Raw genomic sequence first — 15,305 nt, 5'->3', positions numbered from 1 at the left:
TGCCTAAAACGTTTCTCTAATAACCTCGTTCCCAGAACACAAACGCATTAATGGCCCATCGCAAAGCCGTTTCTAATGGCTTGCAGCGTTGGCAAATGTGCTGTAGATTTGCAGCAATTTCAAAGTGAATGGATCAATAATCATTTTTGACGTGCAGCCGTGTCCATTTTCCCTCAACTTCCCTTTGTTAGTATTTGATTTGGAGGATTTATTGTCGTGATAAGATGATGACACAGCGCTGGAATGAAAGCGGATGTAAATGAGATGGTTCTATCAAGAGGAGGCATCTCTTTTGGCAGAGCGGAGCATAATGTACTTTGCACCCAGAAGGCATTCTGGATGCCGGTAATGACAGGATGAGGGCGCGTTTACCTCGGGAAAAAAATTAAGCACTTTTCAACTATTAAGGCAAGAGACTGCAAACAAGGTGTACTTCACACATGTCCATTTATACACCCTTTAAAGAGGCTGCGAGGTGTGAAATCTCAGCTGTGACGGCGCGCAGTGAGCAGTAATACGCAGAGTAGGCTGTGCTGTCTCTCTTCTCAAAGTGCGGGTTTCTGTAATGTGTCAGCAGTGTTAACAGTGGTTGATCGCAGTGTGAGAAGGACACTCAGTGCTGGGTCGAAGCAAACATTTGGAGTCCCCCTGACCTCCTGCGTACAGTGTAAGGACGACTGGATGATGCATCGATGCACCACTGAGACGTGTAGTACGAGTGTGTGGGCTGTATTTGTGCAGCAGGGGTCTTAAAAACCATTACCAAAGAAGTAGTACAGGCTGATTCAGGGTTTAGTCATCTCTCCAGTTTTTAATTGGATTACACAATTTGTCAAAGCAGCACAAGGCAGCTCTTATGAATCAATTTTCAGTATGACTGATATTCATCCATCCATCCATCCATTTTCTCCCGCTTATCCATTTCCGGGTCACGGGGGTGACAGTCTGAGCACTGTCACCCAGATCACATTGCACCGATTAGGGAACCTTTCCTGCAGGTGGTGAGCCCACGGGAAGGTGTGGCGCCCGGCGTGGGACATGAACCCCTCTACCTTGAGATTGCGAGTCTCATGCTCTCCCCTCTGAGCTATGACTGAAAAAATAATTCAATCAAAAAGGCTTGCATTAAAAAGTTTACCTCATGGTGTAGAGAAGAGTCCCGTCGTCTTTCAGGCGCAGCAGCTTGTTCGGTGTCGTCATGTTGTGCGCTATTGACTTTTTCCCGTTCAGGAAGAAAGTGTCAGGGGTCCAGATGTTACTGGCCAGCAGGTTGTTCAGGGGAAGCATCTCCATCGGACCTTTGAAGCAGAGCCGCTCATCTTTCCAGCTTTGACGAAAAAACACGTCTATAGTGTATTCCTGTGGGGGAAACAAGTTTATTGTTGTAAATACATGACCAGTAATGTCGATGCATATCCTCATTCGTCCAGGTAGGAGGCATCTCGACAACATCTGGACGTCTCACACCTGATCCAAGTCACTTCATCTGTTCATGCTGGTTCAAGGGAGAAACGTCTCCAAAGATATACGAGCAGGTCCGGCTGGCCTGGTCCAGTTTGCACTGAGATGGCCAGTAATGTGACATACAACATGATTATCCTAGGAAACCGCACAGTGTTGCAGGAGGGAGCACTCTCAGTTCCACTCAGGGTTTGGTGGCCATTTTGTTTGGAGTTCATTTGCTCTGTGTGTACGTATGTTGTTAGGAAACTCCACTTCCCTCCCACAGTGTGAATATGACAGACTGGCAACCTGTCCAGGGGGTACCTTGCTGTTTCCTAAGGTCGACTGGCAGCAGCTGATAATCCAAAGTTGGATAGAACAGTATAGAATATGTATGAAGGACGTTTTTTTAATTACATAGAATAGTTTGTATCCGTGCTACAGGCTGGACCTATAGTGGTTCTCTGTATCTTTAGGCATATACACATTATTTTATTATTGGTTCTTCAGATAAAATCGACCAAATCAATAAACAATTAAAGCTGAATCCCATCAAATGGGATTTGAAATTACAGAAATGTCTAGAGTTTGTAAGGAAACTTTTAATAAAAAGGCCAGAATCCATAATTGTTACACTTTAAGAGGAAAGTCAGTGGTTTCCTATGTGTCAGCAATGAGACACAATAAAGTTTAACAGGCTGAGATTAATGCAATGTCTCTTTCAATCAGAGAGCTAGATTACACAATGTATTCATCATTTTGGTATTGTATGTTAGAGCAAAAGCTCCCAACCTCTGTGGTATAGGCCTTTTGGGAATCTTCCATTTTAATTCCACCTGCTTTTCTATGTTTATAGGAATGGGCGTGTCCACCTGCATTTGTCTTCACTGTATTATCTAAGCAATAACCCGGGGGGTGGGGGCTGCAGCTTTAGACAGGCTGTATTGTCAGATTTTCAGTCTTAAAGATGAACAACAATAAGAAAACTGAATGTATTTGCTGGATGGAAATTTGATTTAGTAAATTTTTTAAATATTTGGAAATTTATGCGGTTAAATTCCGGATAGAAAACGCATTTCATATCAGTCAAAAGCAGCGCTTACCATTTCAGTGTCAGAGACCGGACCAAAGCTTGTGACGAAGATGTTGGTTTTGATCTCCGTCACCTTCTCTGTAAAAATACAATGAACATGTTGAGTCTCCAGTGTCACACTCGATCAGAGCGACAGCGTGACACATAAAATACATGTTTATAAGTCCAATTGCACAACCTGAGAAAATCACTAATTCAGAATCTCAAAGTCAGTCTGACTTTAGTCCGAGTTTCAGAGTTTGTTTGTAGCTAGAAGTGAAAAGTGGCGTCAGTATATGTGTTCATTGTTTCTATCTACCAGTGTCGGACCCTGCTGGTTGTCATTCCCTTGATGATCGAAGGACAAACTAGACAATATAGAGACTGATGACACCACCGGGTGGTAAAAAGTGATGTTCCCAAATCTGATATTTTGGTTTTGGCTGTTCGTGGGCTAACAATAAATAAATACAACAACTGCAACATATACAGACATCACTCAGCCGTTATGACTGTTTTTTCCACATTGGTGTTGGTATATTTTGATCTTTGAGAAATATTTTTAAAACAAATGTTGTTGCATTATGTATCTTTAAGCAATTTGAATAAAGGGCAAACATCCAGTCATTCAGTGCAGTGGCAAGAGGCCATTATGTGAATTTAACAGGAGATAAGACTGAGATAAAAAAAAAAAAAAAAAAAAGTTAAGGTTCATGCTCAGATTGTACTACTTCAATAATCAGGAACACTTGTACGACATGAAGAAACTCTTGACGGTAGTCAGCGTTCAACTCTATCGTTTAAAGGGAGCAGATTGAGCTGAAAATGATCTGTATCTGGGTGAAGGTGCACAATTAAAGCTCTTCATAGTGTCAGCCCTTTCCTACCCACATCATAGAGACGTCAATCATCACCACATGCCATAGAATTAGATGAACTGGTGTGAGGAGATGTTGGGATTGTTTGAGGACCAGGAGAGAAAGAAAAAACTGATGAAGGATTATAAAAAAAACAACAAAAGAAAGAAAGAAAAAGTTCTGATCCTGGTGACATCTAGTGGGCATATCAAAAACCACAGGAAGAAGCACAAGTAAAGAAAAGTTGTTGTTTTCTCAAGAAAAAAACGGATTAAAAAAGGGGCGGTGTGTGTGTGTGTGTGTGTGTGTGTGTGTGTGTGTGTGTGTGTGTGTGTGTGTGTGTGTGTGTGTGTGTGTGTGTGTGTGTGTGTGTGTGTGTGTGTGTGTGTGTGTGTGTGTGTGTGTTTGGGGCAAGAAAGATTTAGATTTTGCTTCAAATGAATGAACACATGAATGTAATGAAAGCGTTAATGACACAATGATTTAAACGTTTTATCAGTCAGGACCTTTTTTCACGGACCTAATCTCTGTTTGCCACATGCAGACGTTTCACCCCTCCTTCACACTGACATCTCTCCAGTTACATCAGAACAATGAACCTGCTCTTTGACTGATTAACATCAAGGTCTCGTGCACTTCGGCATTGGTATGCTGTCAATATATCACACATTTCCCCATCGGAGACAAGCGTCGAGGGCTTTTCTCCCCGTTGAATGGCATACAATGGGCACACCTCCAAGTCCAGGGCGGAGTCTGTTGTCATATCCATCCAACAGTCCATCCAGGATGCGGGTGAAGATTGTGATGTTGTTGTTTAATTCGGCCTCTTTGGGAGTTCCAGTTACTTCCTGAGAGAGGCTGGAAAGCATCAATAGTCCAAGCAAAGATTACAAAGTCATGTTGTGTTTAGTAAAAGCTGTGATTTATGCAGACTACACCTTTGCAGGGTCCTTGCAGCACAAGCAGCCAGTTCCTTACCTCAGACGGCAGGTGATGCTCACAAGCAAGACACAGAACCACAGACGTCTCATTGCAAAGCTGTGGCACATTCCATCTCCCATTCCTGGAGAGAAATAAAAAATGTATTTACATTGCGTAACGATATTTAGGATTTACCAGAGAAACAACATCATTGTGATCATTAGGACTTCATTAGCAGTAAAACTGATTATTAAAAACCCGTTGAAGACAAAGGGGGATAAAAAGACAGAGAGGGAGTCAGACAGAAGGGAGGAGAAAGAAACAGACTGACAGAGGGAGAAAGATGGAGAAAGACTGAAATGGAACATTTTGGATTTTTGAAAATAACCTTATGTACATATATTTACAAGGTGGGTAAAAAACATCCATCTTCTGCAGTTCAGAATCACATGCTGCTGGAGCCAAACCCTAATATAAATACAGGATCCCCCCTATCAGAGAGTCACATACGTTCATATTCTCACCAGTGAGCAATTGTATAGTCACCAGTTCACTTCACATGCTGGAGACGTAAAGGCAGCGAAAACCCACGTTTGCACAGGAAGAACATGAAAACTCCAAACACAGACATGCGCAGCATGAATTCGAAACCCTGACAAGTTTGCTTTATGAATAAGCAACAGTGCGAACAACTATACCACAAGAAAAATGATTAGAGGGCCTCATTAGAACAAATTAAACAACTAGAATATGAGAGAGAGAGAGAGAGAGAGAGAGAGAGAGAGAGAGAGAGAGAGAGAGAGAGAGAGAGAGAGAGAGAGAGAGAGAGAGAGAGAGAGAGAGAGAGACTCGCTTATTCCAATAACAGCACACGTCACTAATTGTTTCTGATCACCTTCAAATGATTTTGAGTTGACAGTTGAACTAAATATTGAACTTCATATTCAACATTGAATCTTACCACCGTATGACAGCAGTGGTAAGCAATGCGCTGGCATGTCCAACAAAATGTACAAAAACCAGGGTCACACTCACAGTTCCCTTCTGTGTTCTCATGCCTTGAAAGACAACATGTGGAAGATGTGCCGGCTACTTAGTGACCTTTAGATAAACTAAAATGCTGATCACGCAAAGCCCTAAGTTTTTCCTCCATGTGTAGTGAGTTCTCTGCAGCCCCCCCCCCCCCCCCCCCCTCCATTTCACTGCCGCCCGTCATCTTCCACTAATTAAGTTGAATTGAGTGCCGGAGCCTTTCACACACACTCACACACACTCACACACACACACACACACACACACACACACACACACACACACACACACACACACACACACACACACACACACACACACACACACGCACACCTCACATGGTCAAAATCCAAAACCCAAATATTCCCCGCAAGGCTCATCAACCGCGGTCTGCGGGCAGCGCAGCCCGCTCCGGTGTGCGCACCTTGCGCAGCATCCCTCACGGCCACGGCGCACTACAGCCCTCATGACGGGGGAGGGAAGGGAGGGAGGACAGGGCTGGAAGTGTCCCTATACTCCCGGCTTACCTTCCAGGTTGGGCCCGGTGGAAGGCTGCCTTCCCCTCCCACCAGTGCCCACACATCCCCCGCCTGGAGGCAGCGTGTCGGCGCGCCGGCCTCTGCCGCACAAAAGCCCGCTTACCACACAAGACGATGCGCAGTCAAACTTCTCCGCCTGACGCCTCAAACGCAGATTGCCGAGCTCGGTATTCGGGCATCAATTCCTGGGAAAACCGCCTCCATCCGACGATCGGAAGGAAAAGAAAAGAAAAAAAAGGAGGAGGGGGAGACTCGAGGCGGGGAGATGAGACTGTCTGGAGAGGGTCAGTTCTCCCAGGGAGCGAGTGGAAGCAAAGAAAGGGCTTCCCAACACTTCTGCTGCCTGACCATCCTTCAGTTGGCTCCTGGAGGCGACGAGCAGCGCGGCAACACGACGATATCCAGCTGTGTATCCGAGGGCGAAGGCGAGGCAGGACCAGAAAGAAAGAGAAAACATGCACCGGAGTTTGGGAGAGAATCGAGCAGGCGAGCGAGCAGCAGGAGAAAGAGGCAGGAGGATGCGTGGCCGGAGAGTAGAGGAGGGATGCTGTGGTGAGGGATGGAGAGGCAGGGAGGGGAGGGTGGGTTCTGGATGCAAGTATCTGTAGTAACAGTGACTGCAATCAGAAAAGGAATCGATTCCACACGCTGTTCTTGAACAGCAAACACTCCTTCCAGGAATAAATCAGCTTCATATCGCCCCAGTCAAACAAATCACATGTCACACACCGTTTGACTGAAGATTTGACTGCATTTTATCATATCAATGAAATCTCTCAAAACCCAGTTTGGTGGAGGCTTCAGCGAGATTTGAGTCTCGAATCAAACCGTCCAAAGTATGAATACAAATGAAAAGTACAGTAGTAGTAGTAGTAGTCGTAGTACAGTATTCACTAAGCAGGGATGGTGACACCATCACTTGAGTGTGCAAAGACAACGTTCCCTTGTCAGGTGGAGGGAACCTTCTCCAGGTGGAGGAGTTCAAGCTATCCTGGGATCTTATCCAGGTGTGATGGGAGGAGGGTTACTGAGATCAAACCCAGTCTCCCCTGTGATCACCAAGATTCGGTCATGACCCAACCAATGAGATCGCGGATACAAATGACAGAAAGAGGTTTTCTTACAGGCATCAGGTTTGGTCGCAGGGTGGGGGAGACACTCATGAGCTGCTCCTCCTCCACACTGACAGGAGCCAGTTGGTCCCTGGTTTCCTCCCGTTAGAGCTTCAGGTGGATCAAAGCTCTGGTTAGTCTGGGAGCAGCTTCAGACAAAGATGTCTGGATTATTTGATGTTCATATTCAATCCATGACCCCGTGGATTACAGGGGAGGGAAGATGGAAGGACGCTCAATGAGTGAACCAACCACTGATATTGCCTGAGTGTGTTGTTTTTATTTCAGCACTCTGGAGCAACGTGAACAGATTAAACTTTTTACCAAAAGGCTGTGGTGTGAAATGAAAGTCTGAAATCACATGACATACACATCACAAGCCTTACTCAAAACTACAAAGACAGCACACATAATATTAATCTTTATTAACGCTCCATGTTTTTCAGGGCCACGATGATCCGTTCTGGATGATTCAGGCCACCAAAGGTGAAGTCGCTGCCATACTTCAACAGCTCATGTAGTTTTACCCCAATAACATTGGTCAACACTGTAACTTAAGCCAGCTCATTCAACCTGGATCACAAGATACTATTTTTTAATGATCAAATATTCAATATTAACAGAAAAAAAAAAAAAAAAAGTGTTTTGGAGTCTGGTAAAGACCATTTAGATTAGTTTTTTTTCTATCTGAGAGCAGTCCTGACCTACCGGAGAGAAAGCTGCTGATGTGAGAGGGTCAGACGCTGGTCCAGATGCTCGCCTGTTTCTATTTGAAACTCTTTGTTTCACTAATTGACTGAGCAATGCCACGGCAACGTTGATCTGGTTTGACACATGTCACTAAACTCTGTGTCCTCCAGACCTGCTTATTTCAGTAAGACGAAGCTGAAAGCCGTTCTGCCTCCATCACAACAACACGCTCTGTAATAGCAGAGTCCTGGTGGCAGAACGGACCTGACTCAAATATATAAACATACTGGAACCTGCAATTAATCATTTATCAAAATTACATCTATTTGTCTCATCCTGTCTTACCTTTGAATTCTTTGAAGATATATCCGTAAATATTACTAAAGGTCATAAAAAGCACAATTTATAATTTATACAATTTATACCTTTTTCCAAAAGAGCAGTATTGAAGACTTTGAAGGATATATATATATATATATATATATAATCCAGCTTTCACATGGTCTTGTTGGTCTAAAAACTTTGTATTCAAAGTTTACTGCCCCAAATCCAGCTTTTCCTTGATTTTCCTCCATTTGAATATTGGATCATAGGAGCTACATTCACAATCTGCTGTGTCTGTGTGCACTGGACTGGCTCCACCCACACATGTCCATCTTGGGAAGAGGAGGAAGTACTTCCTCTCGTGGTGCCATATGCCAGAGCAGAGCTGCCTAATTGTGGGAGGAGTCAAAGGGAGGACCTTGATTGGGATTGGCTAACCCCCCCCCCCCCCCCCCCCCATGACACTATATAGGGTTTGATTTCTGATTGGCTGGTTGGAGCAAAACACTTTTTAAAAAGTGAAACAAGCCAGAGAGAGAAAGGACAGACTTTCTTTACTTCTGGGTTGTCATTCCAGGCATGGGGACGATTATTACTGTTGAAAAACCAGTAGAAAGAGAATTTTGCATAATATGACCCCTTTAAAATTCTGCCAAAACTTTTCCTGGAGTAGCATGAAATCAGAACTTGTTAGAGGTGTGAATGTGCCTCAAAGCGAGACCTTGAAGAATGTTTTCCCTGCACTGAGGTCAAGAGGTGTTTTATATAATGCTATTAAAGTTATATTTTTCTTATTTTGTTTGAAAATTCACAAGACAACATACTTATCAGTATTGTGTTTGAGTGGCGGATCCTCCACATATACAACCTTCTATTTTTTTTTTTCCTGTACTTTGTGCCCTATTTAAGTGAGAGTCCTGATTTTTTTTAAATTTTTTGTCCATGGTCCAGATTGTACGGGAGACAATATGTCGCACATGTCGTCCCGCAAAAATCTATACATCCCCACTCCGAATTTCACAACCAAAGCACAACCCGAGTCAGTTGTTTGTGTTCGAGCGACAAGTGTATAAATCTAAACTCAAGGTGGAATCCTTCACAGTGAGCAATAAAAAGCAGACTCAGATACACATCGCTGGCAGGAACGACTCAGACGCAGTTAAAGTCAGCATTGTACACCCAAAGAAAGTAATGCCTTTGCTTTACTGTGTTCACAGGAATGCTGTCGATGGAAACAAAAAGCTGTACGCCATCTATGACACGAGGTGAGAGTCGCCCCTTCCCTCATGCTCCCCACAACACGGTAACAAAGGGAAGAAACCAATATATGTGAGGAGATGCTGAGCTCTCCGTTTTCTCAAACGTGGCACAGAAACCTGAGTGGATCTCTTTAATAAATAGAAGAAACCTTTTGGGAGGAGTCCAGCTCAAGCACACTGTCAGTCGCTGCAGCAGTATTGAACTTGTTTGTCGAGGGCAAAGCAAACGGAAAGAGGGAGGTCAGAGAGTGCAGGCGGGAAATGTTTACTCAAACAATCTAACGTGGTGGAAAACCCACGGAAATAAACTGTGTTTAGAGAGAAATGGCTCCTAACATTAGACTGATTAACTGTAGTGTTTTTACACTGTTTCCAAATTGTAAATAATGAACAATCTACAAATAAAGTAAACTGAAGAACATATTATATCGTATTAAAGATATTCTAACATGAAACAATATAATCTCTGATGTGGCATTACAGTGAAGTGCTACCAGACACACACACTCTAATCATGACAGGAGCTTTTATTGAAAGCAATGGACCGTTTCTAGATTCTGTTCTAGATTCTACCAACCATGGACTCAGAAACTGATCTGTACAGAACATGACATCATCAAATCTGTTCACCAAGACATTTCTTGTTCCTACAAACTAGTGATAACTGTCAGGTTATGTTTGTCCAAGATGGCATTTTAAAACAATTATATTAAATGTATTTTAAAAACAACGTCTTTTTTTTAAAAAATTTAAATTGACACATTGAGCTCCCGTCCACAGATACAACGGCATGTCTGTCCAGTGACCATACCATGGCACTTGTTGGGGCAGAGGTCAACCTAACTAAGGGTTCTTTCACAAACTGCATGAATATCCACTGCGCTGGCAGTAGTACATGGGTGCCGACTCCCTTTTCGCTCATTTGTTGTATCCTGAATGTGTCTGGTTTGTTTTCAAGTAAATACATAATCTATGAAAACGCACGTTAGTTTCTGCAGTTTTGTTTTGGGAAAAAGTTTCACGTTTACGTGGCAGTAGTTTTCCTGTGGTGCCACAAGTGGGTGCTGCTGTTTGTTTTTGTAACGAAACCACAAACACATGCAGAGAACATTGAGAATGGCGAACACATTGACATTCGTGTGGTCAGATGTCCAAGTTTTGATCACCAAGGTGCCAAGGTGTTTCCAGAAAGTTGCGTTTTCGCCAGTTTACATGAAAATGACATTGCAGCATTTTCAAAAAGCTCCACCTCAGGAGCCGTTCTCAAAACGTTGCGTTTTTACTTGAAAACGTTGCCGTGTGAACAGGCCCTATGTTTCCACATGTTATTAATATTCACCTGATGTCGTCATTCAGGGGCTTATTTTTTCCTTGTTTCCTCTCTGTAAGCATGTTTCCTGACCCGTCTTTTCTGCAAGTGAAACACTTTTTATGCTTCGCTCAAACCATTCTCCACTTTGCCCCACAGTCCATAAAGTGTTGGTGTGGGGCAGAACGAGCTGAGCTGAACTGACACGAAAGCCTTTTCGCTCCCCACGTGTCTTTCTGACACGGCAGAGAGAAAAGGAAATAGGGCAGGGGTGTCCAAACTCGGTCCTGGAGGGCCGGTGTCCTGCATGTTTTAGTTCTCTCCCTGCTTCAGCATACCTGAATCTAAAGATGATGTCATCACCAAGGTTGTGTAAAATCCCACTGAGGAGCCCCTTCATTGCGATCAGGTGTGCTGCACCTGGGAGAGAGCTAAACCCTGATATAGAGTGTTAAAGTTGGTGCACGGACAACTCGTCCACAAAACCGCAACCCTGGACAACCTGTCCATGAAGTTCTGGACATCTCGTCCACCACAAATGTTTTCAGCATCATTGATTTGAAGGATTTAAAAGTATATTTGACACATTTGGAGGGATTATTACGAATATTTGGCACAAAATCATAAGATATATATGTATTTCATTATGAAGCAGTCTTTAGGGTGAGGGCGAGATCTGCGATGTGACATCTATGAAAAATAACAATATGTTAAAGTACATTGTACAGGATTTATTTTCTCAAAGAAATTCTGAAATCTCATCCGTGGACGAGTTGTCCTACAATCGTTAAAGTTTCCCAGGAAGGGCCGCGGCCCCCCTCGGTGGCAGAACCCGCCCCTGCATCCAAACACCAGAGGTGCTCCGACACCCGCTTCAATACAACGGCACGCGCAGACAGTGACGCTGTAAACATCTAATTACCTCCGAACTGGCGGCGATGCAGAGACGAGCCCCGTGATGTCCGAGTTCACGGAGTGACCGTGGACCTGTGGATCACCCTGCTGTGAGACCCCAGGGTGACGCCGGGGCGGGCTGCCTGCCCTCCAGGAGGAGGACCGGGGATGATGCGGGGCAGCCCGCGTGAGGCTGCACGGCTCCGCTGTCGCATCGCGCGCGGCGACACGCGCCCGTGACTCCCAGCAGAGCCTCTCGAGCCCCATGAAGCATGTCGGAGCCGCAGGCGGCCACCATGTGGGGGGCGGCTCACCCGGAGTAGCGGCTCCTTCTCCCGCCAGTGGTTTGCGCGAGCGCCCGCCGGACAGCAGCCCGCGCAGCCGGGCTCGGCTGCACTGATGTGGGGGACGCGGACCGCGGGGCTCCGTGACGTCCTCTCCCTGCCGCTGGTCGTGGCGGTGCTGTGCTGCGGCCAGAGGTGAGGCGGTGTGCCCGCGGGGCTGGAGCTCCGGTCCCGGGCTCGGAGGAGACTCTCACACCCGCTCTGTGTGCTCTCTGTTTCAGCGTCAACGAACCGGGGAACATGTCGTTCGTCAAAGAGACGGTGGACAAACTGTTGAAGGGCTACGACATCCGCCTCCGGCCGGACTTCGGAGGTATGACTCGGCACTGCTTCGCTTCTGACGGGCTGTTTGTTCCCACATGTTTTATTACTGCACGGAATTGTTTTATTACTGGACGGAATTCGTCCACATTGCTTGACTTTGTCTTGGTCTGCAGGTCCACCGGTTGCCGTTGGCATGAGCATCGATGTGGCCAGCATCGACATGGTGTCAGAGGTCAACATGGTGAGTCTCATATGTTATTAACCGGATTGGGGAAATATTCAAGACTTTTGAAGAGGAAAAAGAAAAAAACAAAACATTTGTCTTTGCTGGAAGACTGAGAATCTTAGTGTGAAGAGACTCTTGTTTGTACCTCACTATAAATAGTTTTGTCACTGCAGTAGAAACCATCATGGCAGCACCTGTAGTACCAGATGTTTCTACCATTCACTCCTCGATGAGTCCTTCAAAGTTATCCATGAAGTTGTTATAGGCTCAGCAGGCTTCCTGCAGAACTTTCCAGAACAAGGGGGTCAAACTTTATTGTGTCTAGATCAACTTGATCATGAGAGCTCCACCAGCAAAATTAGGACCATAATATCCTTTAGTAGCACACACTGAAAATCACATTTTCCCATTTTGTTTTATTACAAATTTTCTTAATGGCTTTACGAAAAAGTTGACATTTTATATAATATCTATTTTTGGAAGTTGAAAAAATTGACAGTTTTTTGGAAAAAAATATGTGTAATTTCGTTATAACACCGTTGTTGAAGTTGTTTGTTTGTGCGGAATTCATTGAAAACACAATTTCAGCTGGAATGTTTTAACAGTCTGGCTTTAATGTGACTTTGTCAATGGGAGGACTACAACACTGCAGTCCCGTTTAATAAACCATACAGACTGTTATTGTACCTTTGAAATTTCGTTCTATGGACTGGATTGCACCTTTCTTGATGGTCCCGGGTCGAATGTTTGACTCCTTTGTTCTAAAAGGTTCCTCATAGCGGAGAAGAAACTTGGCCCGACATGAAGAAGGGCGAAGGTGGGTCATCATCGATCCCTGCCTCCAGATGTGATTGTGCCGAAGCGTTTTTGAGCACTGTGTTGAGCTCTTCTGTGGAAGACGAGCTCCTTCCTTTGTCCTCATTGTTGAGTGTAGATGTGAAAAGAGGACGGTGGAATTGATAGACGGATTAAATGTGGCTGGCTTTCAAAGACATAGTCTGTCAAACTTAAGAAATGACATTGTGAGACACTTTCTTTCCAAGTTTCACTACTTTTTGTTTTTATTTAAAAAAAATTTTAGGTGATTCTGTTTAACTGGTCAACGTTATTGATTTACCACTTACAGGTTTTGGGGGCATTCCCTGAATTTACTCTTGTGATTCATGTGCAAAACTGACTCATTAGGCTGTGGCTAACTTGGTATCTTGTCAAATGCTGTGAAACTTTATCCATTTTTGTTTTTTTTCTAACATTACTGACTGACTGACTGAAGAATTCTTCTTTGGAATGAGTTGTTGGTGGTGACTTGTAGAGGCGCCCAACATTGGGCAATATATCTATGTGCCCCGGTTAGATGAAATCAGCTAGAACTGTTTCCAAGTTACGATTACTTGATCATTTTCTAACAGAATGTGCCAGGAGCTCTTCTCATTGAATTTTGCCGTCAAGGTGCACGAGTCTTCAGTGAAGAACTATTGCACGGGGGGGGGGCCTTCGCCACCCTGAAACGAAACTATATCAAGATAATGTTTGTTCTTCCACAAACACTGTGAATATGTGTTCGCGTCATTTCACACGTTATTGTTAGTGATTTAAAGAAACACCAGACTTTTTTTTCCCCCGGATGACTTAAGTAGTTAAAGCTGCAAAGCATTCATCTTTCTACGTCTGTTCAAGTCAATGCTGCTACACTATAGCAACACACTGTGTACATGTCCAATAATACATAAATCTAATTAGATTATCTACAAGAGGAGATAAGTGACAACTGTGAGTTTGTTTTGGTTTTGTTTTTTTTTGATCAACGTTGACGTCTTTGCGTTATTTCTCACCCAAAACTTGTTAAGATGTCTTGTCACTGGATATGCACAAACCTGAATTAATATTCAGAATGGAGGAGCCTCAAAGCTTACAGCTGCGATTTGGAAACACTTTAAGCATTATGTGTTATGGCCTTAAAAAAAAAAAAAAAAAAAAAAAAAGGATCCAAAGCCCAGATTTAGTCCGTTTGTGTTCCAGAGCCGAGCAAAATGAGCCGAGTTCAGAAAGGTTTCTCTGTGGCGTGTATGGCTGCTCCTCCTGGTTCACTGGCTGCGTGACTCCAGCAGTCACCTCCTGACGACGGGGCCACTGAGTTTTGTCACTTGCCACATTGTCTCTGTTCAAATTAGAAAGAAAAACCGTCTGGCCGTGTGCGTGCATGTGTGCCGAGGCGGGCACAGTTTAATGTCTGTATGCCATCTATCAACAGCCTAAAGTGCTGACGCTGCTCGACGCGCGGTCACGTGGCGCAGCGAGGAAATAGCCCCTGACACGCTGGCCTGACAAGTATATGTGATGAAATGTACCCATAGTGCATTTTAATGCATCTCTTCACAGCGGCGGCGGGCGCAGTGTGGTTTCGGTTGGGACCACAGAGGAGCTGAGCCCTCACTCCTGCTTTAACACTGAGATTCCTCTTTTGTAATTGAGTTAGCTTTGATTTCCAATGTTTACGAGTGTGGTTACGACAAGCATATAAATCCCCAATGCACTCTGAAGCAAAGTGCAGAAATGGCCGGGGATCGTTTTTTTTCTTCTGTATCAAATTATTTTATTGATAGATTTTGAAGAAAGGATAAATTTAAGTACTTTTAAACGTGTCACATGTTGATGATCTTATTTCTGTTGAGTAAATGATGTGCCAACGGAAATAACTCTTTAAAATGAGCCTTTTCTCTTTCCCATATTGGCAGTAACTTGGTGGTTTGATCTGCTGCACAGTAAAGAATTAGGATTGTCAATCATTACAAACCTCATGATGAAGAAAAACCCATTATCAGCATATGCAGAAAGATGTGGAGTTTAAAGAACCGCTATAAGGTTCTTAAGGCTGAATGGAAAATGGTATTAACACAGTATCAGCAAGGAACCAAGGCCTGAAACAGAATACATCGAAGGCTGTCAATTCTAAATCCATAAAGTGTATCGTTAAACTGGTACACTGTACTATGGTACGCTGTACAATCTTGTACACTAT

At 44.1% G+C, this 15,305-nt stretch overlaps 2 protein-coding genes across 3 annotated transcripts in view; one reads left to right on the top strand and one right to left on the bottom strand.

Annotated features, from left to right (window-relative positions):
* gabra5 (gamma-aminobutyric acid type A receptor subunit alpha5) overlaps positions 1-4,433 on the bottom strand; it is a gene marked incomplete at both ends in the record, with an annotated part of 28,590 nt that extends 24,157 nt beyond the window's left edge. The window contains 4 exons of the mRNA XM_080472840.1: positions 1,139-1,359; positions 2,547-2,614; positions 4,106-4,230; positions 4,351-4,433. Coding sequence (XP_080328966.1) covers positions 1,139-1,359; positions 2,547-2,614; positions 4,106-4,230; positions 4,351-4,433 — 497 coding nt within the window. The remainder of the gene's footprint in view (positions 1-1,138; positions 1,360-2,546; positions 2,615-4,105; positions 4,231-4,350) is intronic.
* Positions 1-15,305, top strand: part of gabrb3 (gamma-aminobutyric acid type A receptor subunit beta3) — a 64,776-nt gene that overhangs the window by 19,363 nt on the left and 30,108 nt on the right. For both annotated transcript variants that reach the window (XM_080472839.1, XM_080472838.1), the window contains exons 2-4: positions 9,208-9,255; positions 12,018-12,109; positions 12,234-12,301. In XM_080472839.1, coding sequence (XP_080328965.1) covers positions 9,208-9,255; positions 12,018-12,109; positions 12,234-12,301 — 208 coding nt within the window. The remainder of the gene's footprint in view (positions 1-9,207; positions 9,256-12,017; positions 12,110-12,233; positions 12,302-15,305) is intronic.

The sequence above is a fragment of the Lipophrys pholis genome, assembly GCF_963383615.2.
Source record: "Lipophrys pholis genome assembly, chromosome: 10".
Classification (NCBI taxonomy): Eukaryota; Metazoa; Chordata; class Actinopteri; order Blenniiformes; family Blenniidae; genus Lipophrys; species Lipophrys pholis.
Note: the sequence above shows the minus strand (reverse complement) of the source record. Positions and strands in the feature narration are given on the sequence as shown.